Below are 23190 nucleotides of genomic sequence, written 5' to 3' on the forward strand. Positions count from 1 at the left end.
AAACGTCGCCGGTACAAGTTGAAAGGCAGGGTATGTCGGTTCAGTGCCTGATAGTCCGCAGTCCGGCGCGGACTGACTGCAAGTGCATGTGCATGTGGTGGTGGTGGTGGTAGTGGTGGGTTTCTGCGGTGGGTGGAGTATTCATGGTAGTGGCGCCGGCTCAGCTATGTCGAGCCACCACTAGTCGCGCCAAAAGAGGAAAGGGCTTGGGGGTCTATTGCGGGATAGTCGGCTGGGCGGGACCAATAGGCGCGCGGATGACGCCTAGGGCAACGGTTTGGGGCGAGCTGAGGAGGAGCAGTTTGGAAGAAGTTGGAGGCGTCTGATTGGTCAGTTGTGGTCGTGTCGCTAGATCTGGTCAAGCCTACGAGAAAGAGGCCGTCTGAAAACAAGAGGGAATGTAACCCTAGGACACTCAAAAGAAAAATGTAGGTTGAGAGAAATAAAACACTCGCTGCGCTGCACTGCACTGTCAGGGGGGGCCAGCAGGCTGAGTCAAATCCATCGCGGTGACACCGATTGTGAGAAATTACAGGCGATGATGATGGAGTTGAGGGTCATGAATGGAGGCACGAGTGATACAGACAGCTCCCATCACGATGCTGTACTTGCCGAATCGGGTAGGTGTCAAGTGTCCTGACGTCGGCTCAACTCTCGATGCAGGCCTCGTGAGGCGCAGGCTCAAGCGCAGGCACACACAAGCTCGAGCGCAATCTCTAGATCTCCTGAAACATTACTACACCACTGCATGCATGCATCTTACTGCTTATCATCCATCCTTCTCCATCTTCCAGCTCGGCCGGGTTCTTTCAACAAAAGTCCGAGATCATAATCGTCCGTTCCCTGCATCTTGTCTGTGATCTAGGCTGGTTCCATCGACGTCAAAGAGCCGCCCGCCAAACTGTGGCGTCACGCTTCTATTGTTTGCATGGCGCCGTTTATTCTTGAGGCCGCCTCTTTTTGTTGTCTCTCAACGTCTCTGCTGCCGCCATTCGCCTCCGCCAACAGTTCGTTTACCCGTTGAAACTAATGTTAGCTGTTTCAACCGTTCGCCTCCCAACGGCCTCATCACGGCTCCCCTTCCCGCTCCCGCTCCCGCTTCCCCCATTGTCTCGTCGTGTGCTTCGCTCTCCTCCTGGATTGGACGTGAAATCTTCTTCTCAGCGCCCCTCGGGAGGCTCAAATCGGCGCTTACCGGAGTCAGCCAAACTGCCTCCCAGGGCCCTCCCAGCCCCCAACCGAGAGACTGGCCAGGGCCCCCCTGTAGACAGATCCGATCGACTGGAATGCCTTTCAGATGCTCCTCTTCAAGCCCCCTCAAGCCTCTTTTCGTAACTCACGACATCCATCACACCCGCACCATTTCCAAGCGCAGAATCGACGCCAGCCATCGTCCACCCTGGACCCACCACGCGACTCGGGAGCCCTCCTAGTTCCAAGGTCTCGGGCTGCTAGTCCTTGGCGCAAGGCATACTCGCCCACCATTGGGCTATCAGGCGCGCCCATTCACTTGTCAGTTGCTCAATCCGAAATGAAGACCTCGTCAGAATCTATTGCACATGGTTTGGACGCCTACCCAGCCAGACACCTTGAACTAGGACCCACGCCAACAACCACGACGGCATCCAAGTTCCTGATCCCCATCATCCATCCCCCTGCATGGCCCACGTTCTTGGAAGCAGCACGCACGTCGTGTCTACTTGCTTGCTGCATTACATGCTGTGAATCAACTTTCTGCCCTTCTAGACCAGGTCCATCGTCCCATTCATCGTAGGCGGCGCTTCTTCTATGATATCATCATTCTCTCTGTCCGCTCAGTCCTTCTCGGCAATAGCTTGTAACCGGTCGTCAATCTCCTCCTCGGTCAAGGTTCTGAACCCTGGGTAGGTTCCCTCCTCACCGTCGGCTCGCGGGCCGCCCACGATACCAATCTCAATCTCCCCCTTCTTGAAATCCATGCTCAGGACGGTGCTCAGCGTCGTAATGGCCAGCTCAACCACATCCTCCCAGGAACCCTCAGCGTGATCCTTGTTGCGCAGCTTCTTCTCGAGGTGGTTCAGCGCTTCCTGCTGCTTCGGGCCCGCCGCGGTGCCCTTGTAGCCGATGTAGTATCCGGCAGGGTCGCACTTGAACAACTGGGGACCATATTCCGAATCGAGTGCAATCAGCGTCGTCGCGACGCCGTAGGGCCGCATGTATGCCTGGGGATGATGTCAGCACATGATTGGCCACTCTGTTTTGACCGCTAGAGCATGCTTACTCGCTGAGTGTAGACCTGGCTGATGTTGGCCAAGCGCTTCGCCAGGGCATCAGCTGGCATCTCGTAGCCGTACTTGTATCGGAACTCGGCCGCCTCGCCCTGGGCCCTTTGAGCAAAAGCTCGGGCATCTGCGATGGATCCTGTAATCACGCATCCGACCGAGGGCGAGATCTGGAAGATGTGGGAGACGGAGGCAGGGTCGATCAGCTTATCCTGTTGCCTGCATCAGTCTTTGATCTCGACATCTCATTCGAACATTTCCAACATACGGGGACCTTCTTCTGGGACAGGACAACGGCGCAGTCCTTGCCTCTCACACCGACAGACATGATGTTGGCTGCTGTGATCGCCTTGAAGGCGTACTCTGTTCAGGATATCATGTCAGTCTCGGGAACAGGCGCTCGTCAACGTCATCGAACAAGGGAGCATCGTGGGGTTGGCCTTGCTCGGGGATCGATGGGGAGCTCGCATACCAACTTGGTACAACCGACCATTGTCGGCAAAGATGGTGATGTGTCGGTCGTATGCGCCGGCTGTGATAATTGAAGGTTAGCTGAAGCTCATGATGGATGGATTGCGGGTAGGTGATAGCCTGACGTACCCGACATTGTGGAGGATTGTATGGGTTGTGAATGTAGGTGTCGGACAAAATTAGACTGCGAAGCTCAAGCAGAACACTACAAGTCCTGGCTGAGGAGATTCAAGGTGGAGGTTGACGATGTGGTGGTGGAGGGGAGCTGTTGCTGGTTGAGATGGTAGTCGACGCGTTAGCAGGAGCTTGCCTAGAGGCTAGAGCACACGAGGCAAGCAAGCTCAGTGGGAAGGCTGAGTTGATGCCTCGTCACATTACTTAAGCCTCAGGCAGAACATTGCAGGTGACAGAATAAGGGACCACCATCATTCTGATATGTGAGCACCATGTCTCGGGATATAGCATTCCACAACCTTCAAAAAAAAGTGCATTTCATCAATTTTTAATATCAGATATCTATTAACTTTATAATATTTTCATCATAAGGCTGGCAGTATAACCAGCTAATGAAAGCCATCAACATATAACTCCCCTCTATAATTATGTCGTCCTAGCTCTTATCTTATCAGCGACCATCCGGCTCCACTCGCGATATCTTCCCGATCCATTGAGAAAAAAGTTGCAGCCAACAAACATCCAAGGAAATCCGGCCCGCAACAACACGACACTCTGCATATCGACCTTGCACTTGCGCTAGAGGTCCTGCAACCATTGACAATTCGTACAAACCGTTTCCTTGCCCGTGCTTCGCTGCTATTGGCTCCCATAGGCCTGTGTCAACAACAAGTCCACCGCTCAGCAGCAGCTAGAAGAAAAAATTCAAGACCCCGGCAACCGCGAGAAAAGGTCCAGTCCAGGACGCGCAGAGCAGAGAAAAAAAAAGACTGGCTTTCGGGGTCAGAGCTTGGGTCTCTACGCTGCATCCTCCTCCCCTCTCGCTCCCGTTCGTTCCCTAGCTCCTCAGAAACACCATCTCCCACACACAATGTCTTCGTCCACAGGGAACGCGCCAGCGCAGCAGGTGCCAGCGTGGAAGAGACTGGGCCTCAAGCTCAAGCAGCCATCTGCTGCATCCGAGCCCGCAAGCACCCAAAGCCAAAGCTTTGGGCACCCAAGCACCACCCATTCGGCCACAAAGAGAAAACTCGACGCCCCGCAGCCTTCCAATTCCTCCCAGGTTGCTAAGCGACCACGCCAGCATGAGACCACGGCAGACCGGAATGGACAATTAAAGAGGCAGAAGTCGGTCACCTTTGCCGACACACCTTCCAGGAGCACAAACGCCGGCGTCGCCTCCAAGTTCAACACCCCGACAAAGACCCCCAAGCAGAGCAAGGCCAAGAGCAAAGGCCCCGCCAAGAAGGAAAAGCCCCAGGCTCCCACGGACCTCAAGCCTGCGTTGGAGCACCTGAGACTCTGGAAGACGGCTCGTGATAGCTGGAAGTTCAACAAGATCCACCAGAACAACCTCGTCAAGCACGTTTTCGATGCCGACAAAATCCCCGCCGCCGACATCGACGCCTTCTACGACTACATCCAAGACTTGAAGGGCTTCGGAAGGATGCGCCTGCGAGATACTGCTCGGGAGATCAGGGACCAGGACCAGTCCGAGGGGGCAAAGGCCTTCCCCGAGGGAACCAAGGATCTCGAGGCCACTCAGCAACGATATGAGACGGTACTTGCCAAGTATTTGGAGAACCAACCCGTAGGGACCAAGAGGAAGGGCTTCACAGAGGTTGACTACCTCTCTGATTCAGACGATGACGCCATTATTATCCAGCGGCTTGTCAAGCGCATGAGAGCTGAGCTGATCCTCGAGGAGCTGTCCGACAGCGATGACACCGAGACCAGCACGACATCTTCTCACACTATCACCGCTAGCGACAACAACGCCACGACGACTACAGATGCTGATAAGCGTGTCAAGCTCAATGACGGCACTGGAAAGCGGAAGCGGAAGTTGCGTGTCAACATGGACGACAGCGATACCAGCAGCTCTGAGTCGGAATCTGACTCTGACTCTGATTCAGACAGCGACTCTGATACCAGCAGCAGTGGAGGCTCGTCACCCGAGTCTGAGTCGGAGAATGAGGGTCCTGCTCGGCCTTACCGACGTCCGGGTGAAGAGGACTCGAGCGACTCTTCATCGTCTTCAGACGACACCAGTTCGGAGGAGGAGGACTCGAGCGAGGACTCGTCAGACGACGAGTGAAGAGTTGATGATACCAGGACACCATGCCATGATAATGAGGGATGATGAGTGTCGGCGTGGTGTGATTGGACAGGCTGTAACAATTATGTTTGGATACCAGTTCCCTGTTAGATACCCGCGGAACCTGTTTGTCACTCTGCTTGTAGTGGCTTAGTTACTTTTGGATAAGATGGAACATAGATGGATGCTCCAACGAGCACTTTGATAACGGGCTTGCATTGACGCACCTGGCATTTATTGTATGAGTGAACCTAGCTGTACAGTTTCGTGAAGCCCTCTGCAGGCGGCTGGAGCCAGTTCCTCTCGTCATAGTCCCTCTCTTGCCCCTCGATGATGTGGAATGTGTAAATGATCCTCCCCTTCTGACTGGTATTCCTCTCACTCTTGTGTAGCAAGTTGCCATGAATAAGAACCAGATCGCCAGCCTTGACCTCTCCCGGAACGTACTCGGCCTGGGATTCCGGCGCAGCACCTCCATATCCTTCCTTTGCCGGGAACCGCGGACCGTCATTGTCCACCATCTCGGTACCAACATTACCGGCCTTTCGTACCAACCTCTTTTCGACAGGCGCCCAGCGGTGCGATCCAGGTAGGAAGCTCAGACATCCATTCTCAAGCGTCGCGTCCTCGAGAGCATACCAAAAGCCCACAGCCGAAGGTGGCTTCGTGTACAGGAAAGTCGAGTCCTGGTGAGGAGGCACGGCACCACCAATCTCGGGCTGTTTGCAGATAACCATGCTCTGGAGACATCGTGGATCCTTGAAGCCGAGGCTCCGGGCGACAGCGGGCGGGCTGACGCTACCGGCGTCGTGGTCAAGCAGACGGGCAAAAGGCGGCGACAGAGCGTGCAGATAGTGACCGATCTTGTTGACGGCCCGGGCCTTGGGTTTGACGAGCTTGCCGTCGTCATCAAAGGCGTCCTCTTCGAAGAAGAAGCGGACCTTGTCGCCAGACGTGAGGAAGTAGTCATCACCGACGTGGTCGCGCTTCTCGCCGGTTGAGAACCGGGTCAAGGGGTGGTCCTCGAGAGAAAAGGAGTCGAGGAGGCGATGAGTTTCGTCTAGGAGGGAGGTGACGGTCGAGCTGGAGAGGGCTCCTGGGAGGATGAGATACCCATCGCGGTTGAAGGCATCAAGCTGCTCGGCCGAGAGTCCAGGCGTTGATTTAGTTACCATTGTGAATGTCTGTTGATATACGCCGTGATGTTACAAGTCGAAATGGGGATTTGGCGAAAGCAGTAGGCAAGTGTTGTTGATAGATTTGTAGGTGCTGAGATGAGGTTGGCGATAAGTGAAGTTGATATCTTTGGTTGTGAGTGACACAAGGTGGGGGAGGGGTCAACCCCGCCTGCATCATCACTTGGATGCCTCACACCAAGGCAAACAACGCCGAGGCCTCCCAATACGAAGCTATATCTATTCACACTAGTACTTGTCTTCAAGAAAAGCCTACCCAGCAACTGGGTGAATAAATGAGGCATCCAGTATGATGCACATTCACAATATTCACTGAACCATCACATAGAGAGCTAAAAGATACTCTATAGGAATTATCCTAAATATTTGGTCTTTTGACCCTAAAGTAGGATTGCAACAGTCAAATTGAATGAGGAGACGCTGATAGGCATTTGTCCAAGGTTGGCCTCAAAGGTATGACGGATGTCAAAGTCAAGTTGGTGTACCAAGTACATGCTCTCGCTAGCCATGCCACTTTGGTTCGAAAGGTCGATGCCGTTGAAAAGACACTGTCTACTTGAGTTCGGATGGATCTTAAGAGACATTCATCATCGCAGTTGTCACCCTTGATATCTACACTTGCGTCTTCCTCTCTGCAGCGGCCATCATCACTACCTAGCCCCTTCGAGCTCGGACTGTGGACGAGTGAGGCGACGAGGCTCACGTCATGGCTCATGTTTATGTACGGCATATCGTCCTTGATAACTAGTCCTATCGCTAGCCTAGTCGTGGACACTTCGAAAAACTGTCAACTTGCTCCTCTTGAGGGCCATTTCTTTTAGCTAGCCGCAGTTGTGTATCCTTGGTCCGATCAGAGTATCCCCTTCCTTCTCTTCAGTCGCAGGGTTTAAGGCGCTGTTGCCAGCTAATAGATGCGTGGGCCATTGGCTCAGCTCTCGTCATCGATGCTACTTGGGAAAGTGAGGGAGGCTCGGTCCTAACCTAGATACCTTGGTTTTAGGTAAGTCTTAGGACCCAGGAGCGGGCAAGGTTGTGTCTTGCCCTGGGATCCTAAGACTTAGGGGCATACAACTTTTCCTCTTATCTTCGTCCCTACCCTCCTCTGTTCCTCTTTCATCCCCACCATCTTTCATCCAACTCATCCTCCCAACCGACCCGCTACATCTCTTCCTTTCGATATTTGTGGCTTTGCTGTCTTCTGGCTCGTGGTACCTTGTGTTTTGGTTCTTTTTGGTTCCTTTTGTTTTGGTTCCTCTTGGTTCTTTTTGGAGTTCTGTTTTGGATGCCCTCTCCCCGCCACCAACAATGTATGTCCTTTCGCCTTGCCCTCATGTTGTATCTAACCTTTTGTGTAGTAGAAGAGAGACCTGAGCCAGCTGAAATGCCACTACTTCACAAGTTTGGTCACGTTCAGTCCAACTGCCCAACAAAGTCATTCAACGCCCAGTCCACTGCTCTCAACCTTGGTATTATCTCATCTTCACATGTGGCTTCCCAGATACTGATAACAAAACAGCGATTGAGCGACCTGGAGACTGCAGTCTCCACTACCAACAACACACTCCAAGGAATACGATCGAACACCGCCGCACTGCAGTCGGGTGCTGCTCAGTCTAGATCTCTCGCCGATCAGGTGTAGAGACTAGAGGGCATGGTTTTGAGCTTGGTGGCTTGGATCCGTTGGTACGAGGCTGTACATGGTGAAATTCAGGCACCACAGGCCGCTCCTAACACTGGAGGGGATGAGAAAATGCACAAGCAGGATGGCGGACTTGATGATGTGGAGTAAACAGGACGGGAACAGCTTCAGTTGACAGGCCTTCGAGGTTAACCTTGGGCAAATACCTATCAGCGTCTCATCGCACTATTTGACTCTTGTAATCCTAATTTGGGATGATTCCTATCAGTACCCTTAGAAGAGGATAAGCTAATGCCTTTGACCTGGAATAGCTTGATGTCTGTAAGCTTGAACAAAGTGGAATAGCACTATGAGATGTGTAATTCAACACAAGATTGAGAGGGTATTATTGCATCACATTCTAGGTGCAAGTGGACAGTGCGCCGCAGAAAATTGCACCGTCATACTGAAGTGGGTCTGAACTTTTTTTCGTGATGCCTCTAGCTCGCCTTAAATCTTTCACGACGCCAACTCTCATCACCGTGACACGCTCTTTCTTCACCCTCATAAGTGACTCTACGGGTGAATCAACATGGCCCCTATCGAAGAGACTGGCGATCAATTCGCAGTCCTCCCCATAAAGATCCCAGCGACACCATCCTATCCGGAAACAGCCATCCACGAGGTTCGCGTCCGACGAAATGCGCCCAAGATCCCAACGGCAAACGACTCGCGAAGTCTGTTCCTGAAGAACATCCCCGTGGACAGCACAGAACCGCACTTTCGCGCTGTCTTTTCAGAGCTTGTGGGCGCCGGGCGCTTTGAGAGCATCGCCTTCGAGGACGAGACCCGGAGGGCGCTCCCAATCGATCCCGCGCAAGCCATAAAGGTCACGGGCTTTGCGCGCAAGAGGAAGCGCGGTGAAGTCGAGGCAGAGGAGCAAGACCGTGAAGAGCAGGCGGCTCAGCTACCACAGATCTGGACTCGTCGAGTTCAGCGAAGTAGTAGCACAGCCATCGTGCTTCTCGCCGACGACAAGAGTGTGCAATTGGTGCTCAAGGCCATCGCAAAGCTTCAGAAGACAAAGAAGTACCCATCATGGGGTAAGGGTGTGTCTGACGACGTCCCGGCTCTCGGGTCTTCATGGATTGCCTCCCATCTACAGCTCTCTCGTGTCGACAAGCCAGCCACCCAGAAGGCTGTGCACGCCTTCTTCAACACCTTCAACCGCAAGGAGAAGGAAGCGGCTGAGCTGGCCAAGCGCCTCCGCAACGAGCCTGACGAAGATGGCTTCGTGACAGTGACGCGTGGCGGACGAGCCGCTCCAGCTAGCCGCAACGAGGCTGAGGAGGCCAAGAGGCGAATGATTGAGAAGGACAGCAAGAAGAAGTCAGAGATGAAGGACTTCTACCGCTTCCAGATGAGAGAAAGGCGGAAGGCTGAGCAGGTGGCTCTGCTCAAGAGATTCCAGGAGGATAAGAAGAAGGTAGATGCGATGAGGGAGAAGAGGGGGAAATTCCGGCCTGAAACATGAAATCCATCGAGTCGAGAGAGAATCAAGTAAGTCAGCCTGGTGTGTTTCTTGTCCTTTGACTTGCCCTTTGATCTTTCATGATGACGTCGCGGGGCCATCGAAGCATGAGGGAAGTTTGAGGCAACTCGAGCTCCCCTCTGGATGCCGAAAAAAACCGCGATATTTTAATCTTCTCAACTTGTCTGAAATCTTTTCGCTTTTCTTCGCTTTAGTGCCGGCTTTTCTACCCTGATAGGAGCTAACTGGGGGGCACAGCAGAAAACCGGCTTGGTCGGTACCGATGCTCAGGTCAAGTTGCCTGGTGAGCTGCATATGTCCTCTGGACGACGACTTGGTTCCATCTGCAAGGCGAGAGCCGCGCTGTGGAGAGGCAAAATTTTTGACTGAGATGCCTCCACTACGGATGGAGGCAGAGACGAACTCCTTTGCCAGGCTTCTCCTCAACAACCGAGAAGAATCCTCACGACGGCCCACATGAGGGGATTCCAATGCTACATAGGGGTCCAAGAGCCCCAGGAGCCCCAGCAGCCCTAGGTGGGGAGAAACGGTTATCAGGGTAACCCTTGAGGCCGTTGAGCCGTTCCGGCAGCTCGGGTGTTAGCCTTGAGGCTCGTGTGGACCCATCACGATGACAAGTGAGGGGGAAGCTTCGATTGGATCCGACGATTGATCGGGCATTGACAGCTGGAATGGTGTGTAGACGTCAATATAAGCCCCTGCATTGACCACTTGTACCAATTCTTTTTCTGGATTGCTTCGTGTCTCTGTTGTCGTGTCTTTTGGCCGTCTCAAGTCAAGGCCTTTATGTGAGGACAACGTCATGATGGACGGGTCCCCTGCAGCAAAAAATGTTTGTTGTCTTGACCGCCTCGACCCATTGACCCCTCCGCTCGCCCATAGACGCACGTAATAGCTGTGTCTGCTGCATATGGCCCAGTCTCTGCCGTAGAAACGCTGTGATCTGACCGACGGTCTTGTTGCCCAACATGGCGCTCTAGTCGGACGAGTGGACCTGTCGACCCAGGCGACGGCCCGCGGGCAAGACCCCATACTCCAGTTCCAAGGGCATGCGGCTCGAGGGGAGCAAATAGAGCATCATGTTCATCCTGCAGTGCCAACTGTCGAGGCTTGTCCCGCCAAAGAGGACCCTGGTAGAGGCGTGGCCTGGACCTTGGGAGCTGGGGCCTTGATGCGACCCCTGCCTTAGTCATCCGTCCACTTCCTTTGTTCTTCAATGGCTTGGCCACTCCATTTGTTTACTTTGCAACCCCACATAGCAACCAACCCAAACAAAGGCGACCAGGAGCTTCTGCTTTTTCTGCTATATGCGCATTCATTCCCGATCGTTGGACAGTTTCTCAAAAGAAAGGTCACATCGAAGTTAGATCAGGGACATGAGTATCGACGCCCCGACACTGCTTCAGACTCTTCCCTAAGCATGATCGACACCGACAACCTTCGTACAGCATCGCTGTACATCAACAATCAGCTCCTCTCGAGAGGACTCCTTCGCGATGGCCAGAGCATTGATTTTGCCAGTCCGGCAATGTTTGATGATGAAGCTGCCGCGACAATGGGACGCATCGTGAGCGTCCTCAACGACTTGATTCTACGGCGCGATGTATGTAACCCCGTCTCCTCTGCTGAACGTCTACTGACTAGCTCAGCGCGACGCCGAGCATCGCGAATCGCTCTCTGCAACCATGCGAACCCTCCGCGCCGACAACCTCAAGCACACAAACGACATTGCGCGCCTAGCAGAGAAGCACACCGAGGCCAAGAGGAAGCTCGACATCGCCGAGGCGTCCGAGGCTTCCCTCAAATCGCAGATGAAGTCGGCTGATGCTGCTATCCGCGGCTTGAAAGAAGAGGTTGCCCGCACAAAGGGATTGGTCGCCCAGGCGCGCGCTGCTTGCGCAACCGATGTGCGTCGTCGCGATCGACAGATTGATACCCTCAAGAAGCAGCTCGGCGAAGCTGGTCGCGCTCGAGGAGCGAGAGGAAACCCTGCCGTGACCTCGATTATAGTCACAGGGGATGTTGGCGAGCAAAAGCCGTCCCCAGCACGAGGAGGAAGCACACAATCGGATGACTATGATCTGCGCAACGAAACAAACTGTTTCCTGGCCAAGCTGGCCCAGAACCTTAGCGAGGAGAACGAGGCCATCTTGACCATAATGAGGAGGACGATGAAGCAGCTACGCAACATGAGCGGGTGGAGCAGCGAGAATGAGGATGGCCTCGTTGTTAAGCAAAAGGGCTGGGAGGACATGGCCGCAGAGCTGGACTCTGTGCTGGACCACATGCGGACGATTCTCACCAACCCGTCCTTTGTGCCCATCGAGGAGGTCATGGTCCGTGAGGAGGAAATCAGCCGTCTCAAGGATGGCTGGGTCAAGATGGAGAGCCGCTGGACAGAGGCCGTCCACCTCATTGACGGCTGGCGCAAGCGAATGGCAGCCAACGGCAGACCTATCTGCGAGGAGGAGCTCCAGATGGGACTGCGACTCAGCCCTGTGCGCGTTAGAGACGTGGCAGAGACAAGACAGGCAGTTGGACTGAGACTCTCGGCTGTGGCTGAGGAGCCCGAGGACGATGTGGATGTCATGAACTCGCCGTGTCCATCGGCGCACCGCTCTCCCCATATGCAGACCATCGACGAGTATGACCACGACGACCACGGGAGCGACCCCGAATCCGATTTTGACGACCATGTACCCGTGGAAGAGTACGATGTGGAGGAGCCCAACGTCCAGATCCTTCAGCAGTCAACAGGGGTGCCCTTCATGCAACATGAGCCCAACTCTTCTTCACCTCTACCAGAACCTCCTCAGATGACGCCTCTACGAGATTCCTCATCAGCGGGCAACCGTGGCTCTGCGCGACTCAACAGACATCCCAAGAAGCATGGTGACTATACCACCATTGTTGAGGAGGATACCTGGGAGATGGCCGGATTGGCTGATCCTCTACCAATCCGAGCCAACCGGGACGCTCTGGACCGTGTCTCCTCCGCTTCATCTCTCGAAGAAGTCCTCCTGGTCAAGTCCCCTGAGCCTGCGCCTCAGATGAGCGAGACAAGGACATCTACTCCTCGCCGAGGAAGTCCCCGACGCAGTGATAGAGCGTCTACGCCCCAGCAACAAACCCCTCGCCGCAGCGACAGAGCATCTACTCCTCAGCAACAGAGTCCTCGGCGAAGCGAGAGGGCTTCCACGCCTCACCGAGACAGCCCTCGACGCAGCGTAGATCGACCCGACTCTCGGTCAGGGACTGCGCCGCCATCTCCCAACCGCTCCCCACGTCGCACCGCCTCGCGCCTCCCATTGCCTCGAAACATCGACCCGGCCCCTCAACAGAGCCCGCTCACAATGGCCACCATTGCTGCCAAGCTGGCTGCTTCCGAGCGCGAGGCCGATGCTGCCCGAGTACGGGCTAAGCTCCGTGCTGCTCGTGGTACCCGCGGCGTCAAGAAGCCCACCATCACCAGGTCACAGCCAGAGCCAGAGCAGACAACACAAGAGCAAGACTCTCAGAGAAACGGGCTCGAGGATGTGGATCCCGTCAAGAGGGATCCCACGCCACCAGCAGAGGAGCATCAACTCAAGCCTGAAAAGAGACGGCGTGAACGACGAACAAGCAAGACGGCCTCGCGGCGGAGGAGTACACTAAGCCCGTGGGAGCTAGAGAGCTTGATCACAGGAAAGGTGCAACAGTGATGGGAAACGAGAAAAAAAAGGGTTTTCATGTGTTGATGACGACGATGCTACGAGTGTGTATGCCTGGGATATCCTTGGGAAAGCTTGGAGCGAAACGAAACATTGGTCTGGCGTTTGGTGTAAAAGGGGGATTGCGTGGGCTCATCGATAAGGGGCCAGTCAAATATGTAGTTCTCTAATGCATGAGACAATGACATGATACGGGACGGAAGTTTGTATATCTAGATATTGAGATACTCAGCTAGTTTCTTGGCAATACAACACCTGTCTATATGCCTCCCCTGCCCCCAGAAACTGAGAGTTGTTTATGTGATTAGTTTTGAACTGGCGTCACGTTGAGCTTCAATGGGTACGTAATCATCAATTCCTAATAACACTTGACAAGAAAATCATCCTCCGCGCCTGTTCTCCGTCTGTCTGAGCTCAGAACTGGCGCATTTGTAAAAGATAGCTTGTCCCTTCCCTTCCAGCTTTGCATAGTCCTCATGTTCACATCAAAAGCCAGTAGTAGCATAAAGATCCATCCGTCAAAGCCCCAATTCTCCCTTAACTCCAATACCAGTCAGTGAGTAGAACCATCCCTCTTCCTTCTACAGCGTGGGGGCCGTGGCAATGAGAGCAGACATGACAGCGACGCCGCCCAGTGCTGCGTAACCGACCACCTCGGCGACACGGCGAAGACGTTTGCTCGGAGGGGCGGCCGCTGGCGCAGAAACTGCAGAGCGAGCCGTGTTGTTGGCACGGCGTCTGAACCGAAGACGGGCATAGTGCGATCGGTCGGGCCGGGGAAGCACTTCGGCGTGCTTCTCTTCCTCCGGTGTAAGCTGAGAAATGTCTTCGGCCTTTCTCTTCGAAGATCGAGGAGTCTCTGGCAAGTCGTGTGACGCCTCGGGTAGCTTGGACTCAGTATGCTCAATGTTGTGAGCTGGTTCTTCAGCGATATCGCTGGAGGGCACGGCCTTCTCGTCGGTTTTCTCACTGCCGCCCTGAGTCAACTCCAAGGGCTTCTCTTCCCTCTTGTCCGCAGTATTAGCATCAAGACCACCATCGACATCATCCGTGGCATCAACAGTAGCGGCAGTGGCATCCGTAACGACAGCATCGGCGCTATCAACAGCACCATCAGCAGCACCATCATTGTCCTTCTTGCTGAGAGCGTACTCATAGGCTGATGATGCATCCAGGGCGGGCTCTTCTGCGGAAGAAGGCACCTCGGGCTCCTGAGGGGGCGTGTTGAGGAACTCGGCACCAGACTTTGCTAGGTCAGAATCAACCAGCTGGAGTCCTTCGCTCGTGTCGTTGTTGTGCGTTTCCTTCTTCCGCTTGGAGAAAGACGGAACTGGATGCAAACCCTCTTCTAGAGCATGCTTGCGGGGAGGCCTCCGGGAATCTGGGCTGGAGAGAGAAGGACTCTGGGGGACTGGCAGTGGTGTGTGGAAACGGGGCTGAGGTAGCTGCGAGCTACTTGCCATGGACAACGAGTCGGCCTTGTTTGCTTCGCGAGCAGCGAAGAATTCGTGCTTTCCTGTCTTCAAGCCCAGGATCTCGGCTCCCGACAGCCCCTCCTGGTAAGGACGGGAGAACAATGGCTGTTGGGGAATAGTTTCCGAGATGGAAGGCAGCCTTGGGTGCACAACCAGGTTCCGTGGCAGAACGGCGACGGGGAAGGGGTTCAAGAGATAATCCATCTGAGGGTTGGCTGTTCCACGGTTGACTGATTGAGATTGTTCCGGTGCCGGGGCTCCAATGGGCGTGGCCTGAATCTCCTTGGCAAAGCTGGGGAGTGAGGAAGGCACAGTTACGCGACTCCCGACTTGCGAAAACTCCCATATATGGCCGGCGTCCTCTGGGTCCTCCTGGTCCTCCGGCTCATCCGACTCGTCCAGAGGGTCTTCGCAGTTGTCTAAAAACAAGTCAATACTGGCCAGAGTATCGAATTCTTGGTGGTCCATACACTCATCCTCCTCAAACTCATCACGCTCCTCAAAGTCTCGCTCGCTCATATCATCCGAATCTTCATCTTCGTCTTGCATGATGGCAGACACAGGGGAGAATCCAACGCTCTCGTCATCAGATTCGGTTCCAGGCAAACTCTCCGTGTCCATATCCGTCGACTGTGTCAGGTTGATATTGTCGACGTTTGAGAATGGCCAGGGGTCACGGGGCGAGTGAGGAGCATCATATTCAGAATCCTCCATCGGGATAGGAACAGATACGCGAGCCTGAGTTCTCGTCGTATCTGAATCAGGCTTTGTGCTGGGAGAAAACAAAGCCTGGTGATCCACCTCATCCCTCACGTTGGACAGGGGATATTGATCCTTGGTCGTCAGATCGATTGGGGACTCGCTGGGAGACGATGCAGGAAATGCGGCGGGGAAAATCTTCATGGTGCGCAGGACCTCGTAGCTCTCGCGGACTTGTTCGTCTTTCTCGCTGTCCGAATATTCCACGTCAGTGTCATCGGGAACACTGAAAACCTTGGGTCGATCCTCAGGGCTGAGGCGATGGTTAGCTTTTCGGAGTAAATGGGAAGGGGCAAAGCTTACTCGACGGTGCCGAATTCTAGTCGGGCCTTCATCGTACAGGGAGGATATCGTTCCATGCCTCTCTCAATAGGGATTCCAAACTTTACCATGTCGCCGGTGGCCAAGACTGAGTAGGAGCCTCGAAGCAGTCGCTGCTCGTTCTTGAAGGTGCCATGGAGAGATCCGTTGTCCTTTATGTACACCTTCTGTTGAAAGGCCACATCAGCATAGGAAACCACAAAGTTTAAAAGAAAAGCTTACCTGCTTGTCGACGTCAAGCTTGAGTTCAGCATGCGTGCGGGACATGACAGCCGAGTCGAACCATGCATTATTCTTCGCAGCCTCAAAGGACGAGTTTCGCTTGCTCGTACGCCCGATCGCAATGGTAGGCTTCTCTTTGGTAAGGAAGAAGCGGCGATCAGGAAAGGCGAAGTCGGATGGGGGGTCGATGCTCTCGAGCGTGACCAGCACTGGCAAGGGTTAGGAGCTGGCCGACACTGGAGGATATTGGGGTTAGATTTTGGAGTTTCATCATACCTTCGTCGCGATACTGAGGCACTGCCATTTTGACCAAGTTCGGCGTGCGAGGCAGCCTTGAACAAGAAGTCAAGACGTGGTTGATTTATCAAAGTGGTGAGGGGTGTATCTCGGCGCGGCGCAGTGCAGTGCAGTGCAGGCGTCTCCCGCTGAGGCGTACAGTAAACGACGTCAGCGGGGCCGAGGATGGGGCAGGTGAGGCAGAGTAGGCTGGAGGATGAAGCCGAAACCATGCGCAAAGAAAGAAGAAGAGGCCACGGAGATGAAGATGGAGAGAATGAAGAGAAGATGAGAAGAGAAAGCACAGTGAAGATGAATGCAAGAGTAAGAGAGGGCGAGCGGATAGGTGACTTGTGAGGTGCTGAGAAGGGTCGAAGGTGAATCCGATCGAGGTGGGGCAGAGGTGCTGCGGTATCAGGCAGAAGGCAGACAGGTGACTGAGGGAGGTCCCGCAGGCAGCGATAAGCGGCTTATCGGAGCTCGGCGGGGGAGGTAGTTGGGTGGAGGGGTGATTGCGCACAGTGTGGCACACGGTTTGTCGAGGGATGCTGGAACGACGTCCTGCTTTTGGCCCATGGAAAGTAATAACATTTTATCATGATAAATTGGCCTTGGTAGATCTTTAACATACAATAGCTATACGTTTTTGCCACAAGCCTGTGCAAGCAGTGACTGCTATTGCTTGACATCATACATTCTCTGAGATGCGACTGGTATGGTACAGTGTAAACAGCCTACTTGGGAGCTCCCTTCACACGGAGACTACCTACCCATGTCCCTGGCTCGGAGCACCTGGATGCCTTGAAAGTGCTACAGCTCCTAGGACCGGGTAAGCTGGCATTCAGTGCGCGGAGAAATTATTCTTAGAATTATGACTCTGCAAGAAGAGAGTTCATGCCGCCTTTTCTTTGAGAGGCTTAAACAAAGAAGCCCCGTCGTTCAAGAGCCCGAATGTTGGGAGCTTCTCAGGGCAGGGAGTTCATACTTTAAGTGGTTTCAGGGTCTCAGCAGCTAAGCCTATTAGCCTGGTGAGTGGGCGTGTGCATGGGGCGCACTGTACATGGCAGCACGGACTGCCGAGACAGCCTCGATTTAGACGGACCAGGAGATGGATGATTCTCTCACTCGGCCTTGAATTGCAATCTACCTGGATGGATACACAGGGTACGAGGCTTCCCAAACTACAAACTTCGAGTACAAAGCACAGGACTCGGCTCAAGTAAGCGGGCCTTTGCATTTTAGCTCGGCGAGCAACCAGAGCTGACTGACATGATCGCCTTGATGCGAGGGTCGGACCGACGGTAACGAAGCAAACAGGCCATGGATGTCTAGGACAGAGATACAGCACAGTATGCAAATGGATCACCGAGGAGGATGGGTGGTATCTGTAGGTAGGCTACGGATTTCAAGCTAACATAAATGCGGCATGGCAGGTCGCTTTGGAGCCATCTCATCAATAATGCTACTGTAGATGATGAGCACCTGATGCTCGCTTGCTATCTGAAGTGGACTCCCTCCCCCGCCGCGCCACCACAACACATATCCATCTCGACCACTGGTCAGTGAATCAGGCTCCGAGAGGGGATATGGTTCGCAATAATCGCAATAGGCATCGCCAGGACCAAGGCACCCGCGGCTACCACGTTTCGCCCGCTTATTTGCGTAATTTGAGAGGAGAGGCTGCAATAGTTCAGGCAGTGAGGCTCCCTTGCGTTGAGTTGAGTGAAGCGAGCATGACCGTGCAAAACGACATGCTTTCACACACGGCATAAAGCCGCAATCAATGAATATGGTTCACGGCAAACCCTGGCCCCTGAACAGACAACTCGATGCGGCCTCCGGATTGAAGCCTACGTGCTCGAGCCGTTCTATGACCAGTTTCACAAGGCACAACCAACATGAATCGCAAGCCCCTTGCTTCCCTATCCCCTGTTTCCTGTGGCATTTCTTGTCGGTCGCCTATTGAAAAGCTACACGCCCCGATTTCCTCCACGGATGCCAACTCATTCAGGCCCGAAAGCAAGCGACTTCAGCTCACTTCCAGAGAAAGCTTGTCACATGTCGGCTGACGAGCCAGCGGAGCAACGCTGCCTGATGACCCAACAAGACAGCCCGAGAACAGACACGAGCTCATCGACTGGCCAAGAGGGCGCAATTTTCTGTCTCATCGTCCCGTGCTTTTTCGTCGGCTTTTCCGCCCTGAATCAGAGCAGAAACCCATCTCGGCTGGTCGTGACAACGGCCTAGAACCCTATTCCTCCCGGGGCTTGCTTCTGCTGTTCAGGTGGTCTTTTGCCAACAATTAGCGGCCCGCAGTCACACCACCGCCTTCATCGTCAGTTTCCTTCTCGCCCGGACAAGCCCGCAAAACATCGCAGGATATTCATAAGCGACAAGGGGAATTCGGTAGGTAGCAGACGCGCACAAATCTGTCAGCCAGGGATCCAGTCGCGTAAAGTGATGATCGATGACGCTGTCCAAGACAAGGGTTGTTGATGGGAGGCACTTGCTAACGAGTGGAGCAGCGGGCGAGTGGGACGAAACAGCGGGGGGCTGCCGGATGTCTCTAGCGGTTCCCTAACTCTTTTTCTGGGGACAGGCGTTGGATGTTGTCATGATGGGGCCAAGGTCAAGCCCAGGAACAACGGCTTGAGAAGCCTTGAGCAGGAGAAGCACTGGCAAAAGATCTCACAAGCAGCTTGGGAGTCATCACCCGAGATCTAAGGGAATCTAGAAAGCTCCAGGTACGCTTATCTAGACGCATTACCAAGCTCTTAACTGTCGTGCATGATTGCATCCAGTGCTGCATGACAACCAGACGTGGACAGACAGCTTCGCCGGGGTTCGCCACTGGAGCCCTGACATTTCTCAGCGGCTGATCTTGACTGGCTGATGGTCCGGGCCCTGACCCAGGCCCCCCTTCCCGGACCAGGCCAGGGTCGCCACACCAGCTCACGTTCCTCCGCCACGCCACAACCCAGTTCTCCTTGATTTAAGAAATATTCATCGCTGTGCGCTTCCAGTCTTGTTCCTCTGCTCTCTCTCTCTCTTTTCAACCCACACAAGGTGCGCCTCTTCGTTAACACCTATCCCCGAAACTCTGATCGAATCACCCTCATGGACTTTATGCCTCGCTACGCTTATAAAGTTGTCCAAGCCCCCGTCTATTGTTCCCATCTCAGTCGACCCAGACCGAAAGCCATACCCAAGTGACAGAGCCTGTCAGACTCTCTCACGACGAGGATCACTTGCCGCACAGCTTTCGACTTGCTGAATCGCTACTAAACTTGCTTATACTCTGGCTACGCCCTTTGCAAGTTTTCCTCGTCGGCATATACATTACACAACTCTCGAACACCACTTAACAGACTCGTCCACGGACCATCCCAGCGAACCCACTCCTCGAGCACTAATTAATCGATTTGCCAAGCAACCACCGACAAAATGATGAACCACGCCCGAGTCAAGGCCCTCAAGGGTGACGGCAAGACCGTCTCCAAAAAAGCCATCAAGTCTGGTCGCGCTTCTGCTAGCCAGACCCCTCGAAGCTCCCCCTTCGCCTCACTTCTGACGTCACCCGCGCATTCCACAGCCCCGAGCAGGGCCGCCTCCGACCTGAGCGAGGACGACTACGACTTTGACGACACTGTTAGCACGCATTCCGGAAGCTCTCTAGTCGAAACCAACGAGGATGGTACCAGCACCTTTGACGCCAAGCAGCTCATCGAGGAGCTTCAGGATCGCAAACACAACAACAGCGACACCCGAATCCAGCTATTGGAATTGTACATCAAGGTTCTCCGAACTCGCTACGGCCCATCCACGCACGAGTGGCTTGACGAATCGGCCAATGCCCTCGCCGAGCTTTTCCTTCGAGGCGCCAACCGTGGTCTGGAAGCCAGGGAGCGCCTGCTTAACTTGCAGTCCTACATCCTGACCCTGAGCACTACCGAAGACGCCGACGTTTACGAGCATGCCGAAGCGACCCTCAAGCAGATTGTGGCCGACGATGACGACGAGGAATGCAAGGCATATGGCATCTACGCTCTGTGCTTTACAGCGCTCTACGGTGGTGGTGGCGAGAATGAAGCCTTGGATTTACTTGATTATCTGAACACCATCATCGAGTCCGATGGTGAACACATTGATGCTTATGACAACGGCTTCATTGTCGCAGCAGCCCTGCAGGGGTGGGGCTTTGTGGCCAGTCATGTTGATGACTTTTCCTACGCGGCGCTGATGGCCCTGGACGGATTCTATGACCAGCTAGACAGCGTCGACGTTGGAGTCCAATCCAACGCCGCAGCATGCATCGCTCTCATCTTTGAAGCGGCGCGAAACCACGAAGAGGAAACTGGAGAGACCTGGGAGTTGCCCGTCAACCCCGAGAAGCTTACTGGTCGCATGTCAGAGCTCGCCAAGCAGAGCTCCAAATCTGTTTCCAAGAAGGACCGTCGTGACCTTCGCGACAGCCTCATTAGCGCTATCACATCTCTTGAGAAGGGAGTTGGTCCCGGATACTCATCCGCTGGATATGCGCCCCAGAAGAGTGACAAGAGACCTACCAACAAGACCAACGAGGATGGTGTTGTCGAGTTTGGATACCGCCACAAGCTCCGCCTCGGCAATTATGTTGCCGTGATCGACTCGTGGTCGCTCTCCTCTCGAATCAACATGATGAAGCTCATCTTTGGTGGGCATCTGCAGAAGCACATCTTTGAGAACCCTGTCGTTTCAGAGTGTCTCAGTGACGCTGACTTTAGCGACCAAGGTCCCGTGGCTAAGAAGCCCGCGAAGAGATAAATTCAGAATGGATGGCGTATTATTGGGTTTTTTTCGTTGGCGTTCTTGTTGGGCATTTGAAGCGAGAATCAGTCTCGTTGTGAAGCAAATGACTACGAATCATCTCGTAGCCACAATTCTGTCGGTTTCCCAAAACTGTGTGTCCTAGAGACCATAGACTTGGAACATCCAATATATGTTTTATAGGCATTATTTAGTTCAAACAGTCTTCTTTACAGTCCTGCTGTCGTGTGTGCTGGCGTTCAGTATGCCTCCTCAACCACTGCTTTCCACAATGAATGTTCTCTTCTATACGTGTGATAGTTATTCTACAATCTTATTAAGGCTTCATGCAGTATCTCACTTGTCACGCATCAAGGTAGGTAGGAACAGTGATCAGATGTCCACCCAAGGTGACACTTTTTCCTCCAACTATAGGCGTAATCTTCATGATAGAGGGCTTGGCGCACCGGGTCCCCACTCTGGTTCATGAACGCAACACGCATATTTCCATATGGACGAGGCGAGAACACCAAGCCTGATAATTAGGATGCCGCTTCTATTTTCATGGTCCCTCATCTTCGGCGACCTCGGCCGTATATCATGGCCCGTTGCATGCTGTATTGAGTATTGGATAGAGAAAGGTAAATGTGCTCGCTTGTAGGTGCCATTGGGCCATTAGTTGAATGTACACAATCATGATGTATTAATACTAGATGTCTTTCTCTCTATGCAAAGAATCCAACCGAAACGCCATGCCTTTTCTGATTATAGTGACCCAGACAATAATGTGAGTAATAAAAAACCGTCCAGGGACGTTGGGTAGAGATGCCCTCTCATGCATCGAGCGGGTCCGCCAAGAAATCGTAGCCTTCCTCGGGAGGAAGAAGATACGCCGAGAGGACAAGTCCTGCGGCACCGAGGAGGCAGATGATGGCGCTGACTGTGCTCAGATAAAAGGAGGCGTCCAGGTTCCATCCGGGGATGGTGAATTGGTCGTCGTTATCGTAAAGGTAAGCCTGGCCCAGTTAGCATATCTTCCACGTCTTTGGACCCAGTAGACTTACAACGATGGAGATAGTGATGAATTCAACAACAGCGACCAAGGTCATCATGCTTCCAACAAAAGGCCATCCCGTCTCCCGCTTGTACTTGCCACCGCTCATGATGACGGCGAAAGTCACCAAGCCTCCCAAACAGAGAATGGTAGCGAACGAAGCCATAAATCCAACCGTCCTCCACAGGGAGCAAAAGTAGCGCTCCCCTTGACACAGCTCCTTGGGGGGAAAGTCCAGACATTGCGGTTCCGTCAGAGTCGAACAGCTCTTGTGCAGGCCGATGTGCTTCTCGACAGTCTCGCCGCTAGCGGTCGTGACGGAGTAGCTGACCCAGTTGGGCAGCCAGATCGAGGTCACGATCATGACGGTCGCTGTCGCGCGTTAGTGATGCTCTTTTCCTGGTGATGTTTCACAGAGTGGAGGGTCTCGAACGACGTCATCGCGGATGGCGTGTGGCGGGGGAGTATGGGGCGAACGTACCGGCCGCAAAGGCCACCAGGGCCGATGTGTAGATGGAGACTCGGGTCATGGCAATTCCTATCGAGACAGCTGTCGTCGATAGTGAAGAAAAAAGAGGTAAAAGGTTGCGTGGCAGATGGAAGAGGAAATGTTGGTGCCTGTTGGCCTGTGATGGTCGGCTTGAAACAGGGAATGGGCGCGTGGCTGGTGGAGAGGTAAAGTGGCATCTGTAGGGATCCGGCGGGGTTTGTTGTGGCTTAGATCCGGGAGCATTAACGAACAAGCGCGCCAGGCACGACAATGGGAGTTGAGACGAATTCCAGCCTGGAACAGTCAGATAGATAATCGAAATTGACCTAGAAATGATTTATTTCGTGTATTTCCTGAGTACTTTTCCATTTCATGTTGTATTGTTGCTTGACTGCGACAGAGATCAAGGCAAGTTTACAGCATAACAGATAACAGCTGTTTCTGGTGGTAAAGTCACCTTATCAGATAACAGCATATCACTTAAACAACAAGGTCTTGTAGTCTGACAGTGATAATGCATCAAAGAACAATAAGAGCGGTGTATAACGAAGAAAAAGAAGAAAAATACAAGAGAGGATGCATCTTCCAATCCATCCTCAGCTTTCACTGACAAGGTCCTCGCTTCTCATGAGCATTTGTTGAGCACCAGGCAGAAGATTCTACCCATGACGGCCTCAGGACCCCTGAACAATCTCCATAACTCTGTCAAGCCCTCGTTTATGAAACAA

General features: G+C 53.6%; 8 protein-coding genes across 8 annotated transcripts; 4 read left to right on the forward strand and 4 right to left on the reverse strand.

Moving 5' to 3' along the window:
- Nucleotides 1-1814: 1814 nt before the first annotated feature.
- Nucleotides 1815-2868, reverse strand: NCS54_00683500 (Hypothetical protein; the record flags this gene model as incomplete). Its single annotated transcript, XM_053152277.1, has 5 exons — nucleotides 1815-2201; nucleotides 2261-2473; nucleotides 2530-2624; nucleotides 2734-2793; nucleotides 2862-2868. 5 exons carry the CDS (start codon nucleotides 2866-2868, stop codon nucleotides 1815-1817), a joined length of 762 nt encoding a protein of 253 aa, XP_053008252.1.
- A 909-nt stretch (nucleotides 2869-3777) lies between these two features.
- Nucleotides 3778-5004, forward strand: NCS54_00683600 (Hypothetical protein; the record flags this gene model as incomplete). Its single annotated transcript, XM_053152278.1, has 1 exon — nucleotides 3778-5004. One exon carries the CDS (start codon nucleotides 3778-3780, stop codon nucleotides 5002-5004), a length of 1227 nt encoding a protein of 408 aa, XP_053008253.1.
- A 251-nt stretch (nucleotides 5005-5255) lies between these two features.
- On the reverse strand, nucleotides 5256-6179 carry NCS54_00683700 (Hypothetical protein; the record flags this gene model as incomplete). Its single annotated transcript, XM_053152279.1, has 1 exon — nucleotides 5256-6179. The coding sequence occupies one exon, from the start codon at nucleotides 6177-6179 to the stop codon at nucleotides 5256-5258; it is 924 nt and encodes a 307-aa protein (XP_053008254.1).
- Nucleotides 6180-8410: 2231 nt separating this feature from the next.
- NCS54_00683800 (Hypothetical protein) lies at nucleotides 8411-9739 on the forward strand (the record flags this gene model as incomplete). Its single annotated transcript, XM_053152280.1, has 3 exons — nucleotides 8411-9304; nucleotides 9364-9378; nucleotides 9608-9739. 3 exons carry the CDS (start codon nucleotides 8411-8413, stop codon nucleotides 9737-9739), a joined length of 1041 nt encoding a protein of 346 aa, XP_053008255.1.
- A 1051-nt stretch (nucleotides 9740-10790) lies between these two features.
- NCS54_00683900 (Hypothetical protein) lies at nucleotides 10791-13071 on the forward strand (the record flags this gene model as incomplete). Its single annotated transcript, XM_053152281.1, has 2 exons — nucleotides 10791-10973; nucleotides 11020-13071. The coding sequence occupies 2 exons, from the start codon at nucleotides 10791-10793 to the stop codon at nucleotides 13069-13071; spliced, it is 2235 nt and encodes a 744-aa protein (XP_053008256.1).
- Nucleotides 13072-13661: 590 nt separating this feature from the next.
- Nucleotides 13662-16161, reverse strand: NCS54_00684000 (FHA domain-containing protein; the record flags this gene model as incomplete). The annotated part of the gene is made up of 4 exons (XM_053152282.1): nucleotides 13662-15567; nucleotides 15618-15802; nucleotides 15858-16066; nucleotides 16134-16161. The coding sequence occupies 4 exons, from the start codon at nucleotides 16159-16161 to the stop codon at nucleotides 13662-13664; spliced, it is 2328 nt and encodes a 775-aa protein (XP_053008257.1).
- Nucleotides 16162-19577: 3416 nt separating this feature from the next.
- Nucleotides 19578-20936, forward strand: NCS54_00684100 (IFRD domain-containing protein; the record flags this gene model as incomplete). Its single annotated transcript, XM_053152283.1, has 1 exon — nucleotides 19578-20936. One exon carries the CDS (start codon nucleotides 19578-19580, stop codon nucleotides 20934-20936), a length of 1359 nt encoding a protein of 452 aa, XP_053008258.1.
- An 815-nt stretch (nucleotides 20937-21751) lies between these two features.
- On the reverse strand, nucleotides 21752-22565 carry NCS54_00684200 (Hypothetical protein; the record flags this gene model as incomplete). The annotated part of the gene is made up of 3 exons (XM_053152284.1): nucleotides 22454-22565; nucleotides 21983-22344; nucleotides 21752-21934 (listed from the first exon to the last, which is right to left on the reverse strand). Exons 1-3 carry the CDS (start codon nucleotides 22500-22502, stop codon nucleotides 21752-21754), a joined length of 594 nt encoding a protein of 197 aa, XP_053008259.1. The 5' UTR covers nucleotides 22503-22565.
- Between the last annotated feature and the right edge of the window lie 625 nt (nucleotides 22566-23190).

The sequence above is a fragment of the Fusarium falciforme genome, chromosome 5 (genome assembly GCF_026873545.1).
Source record: "Fusarium falciforme chromosome 5, complete sequence".
In the NCBI taxonomy this organism is placed as follows: Eukaryota; Fungi; Ascomycota; class Sordariomycetes; order Hypocreales; family Nectriaceae; genus Fusarium; species Fusarium falciforme.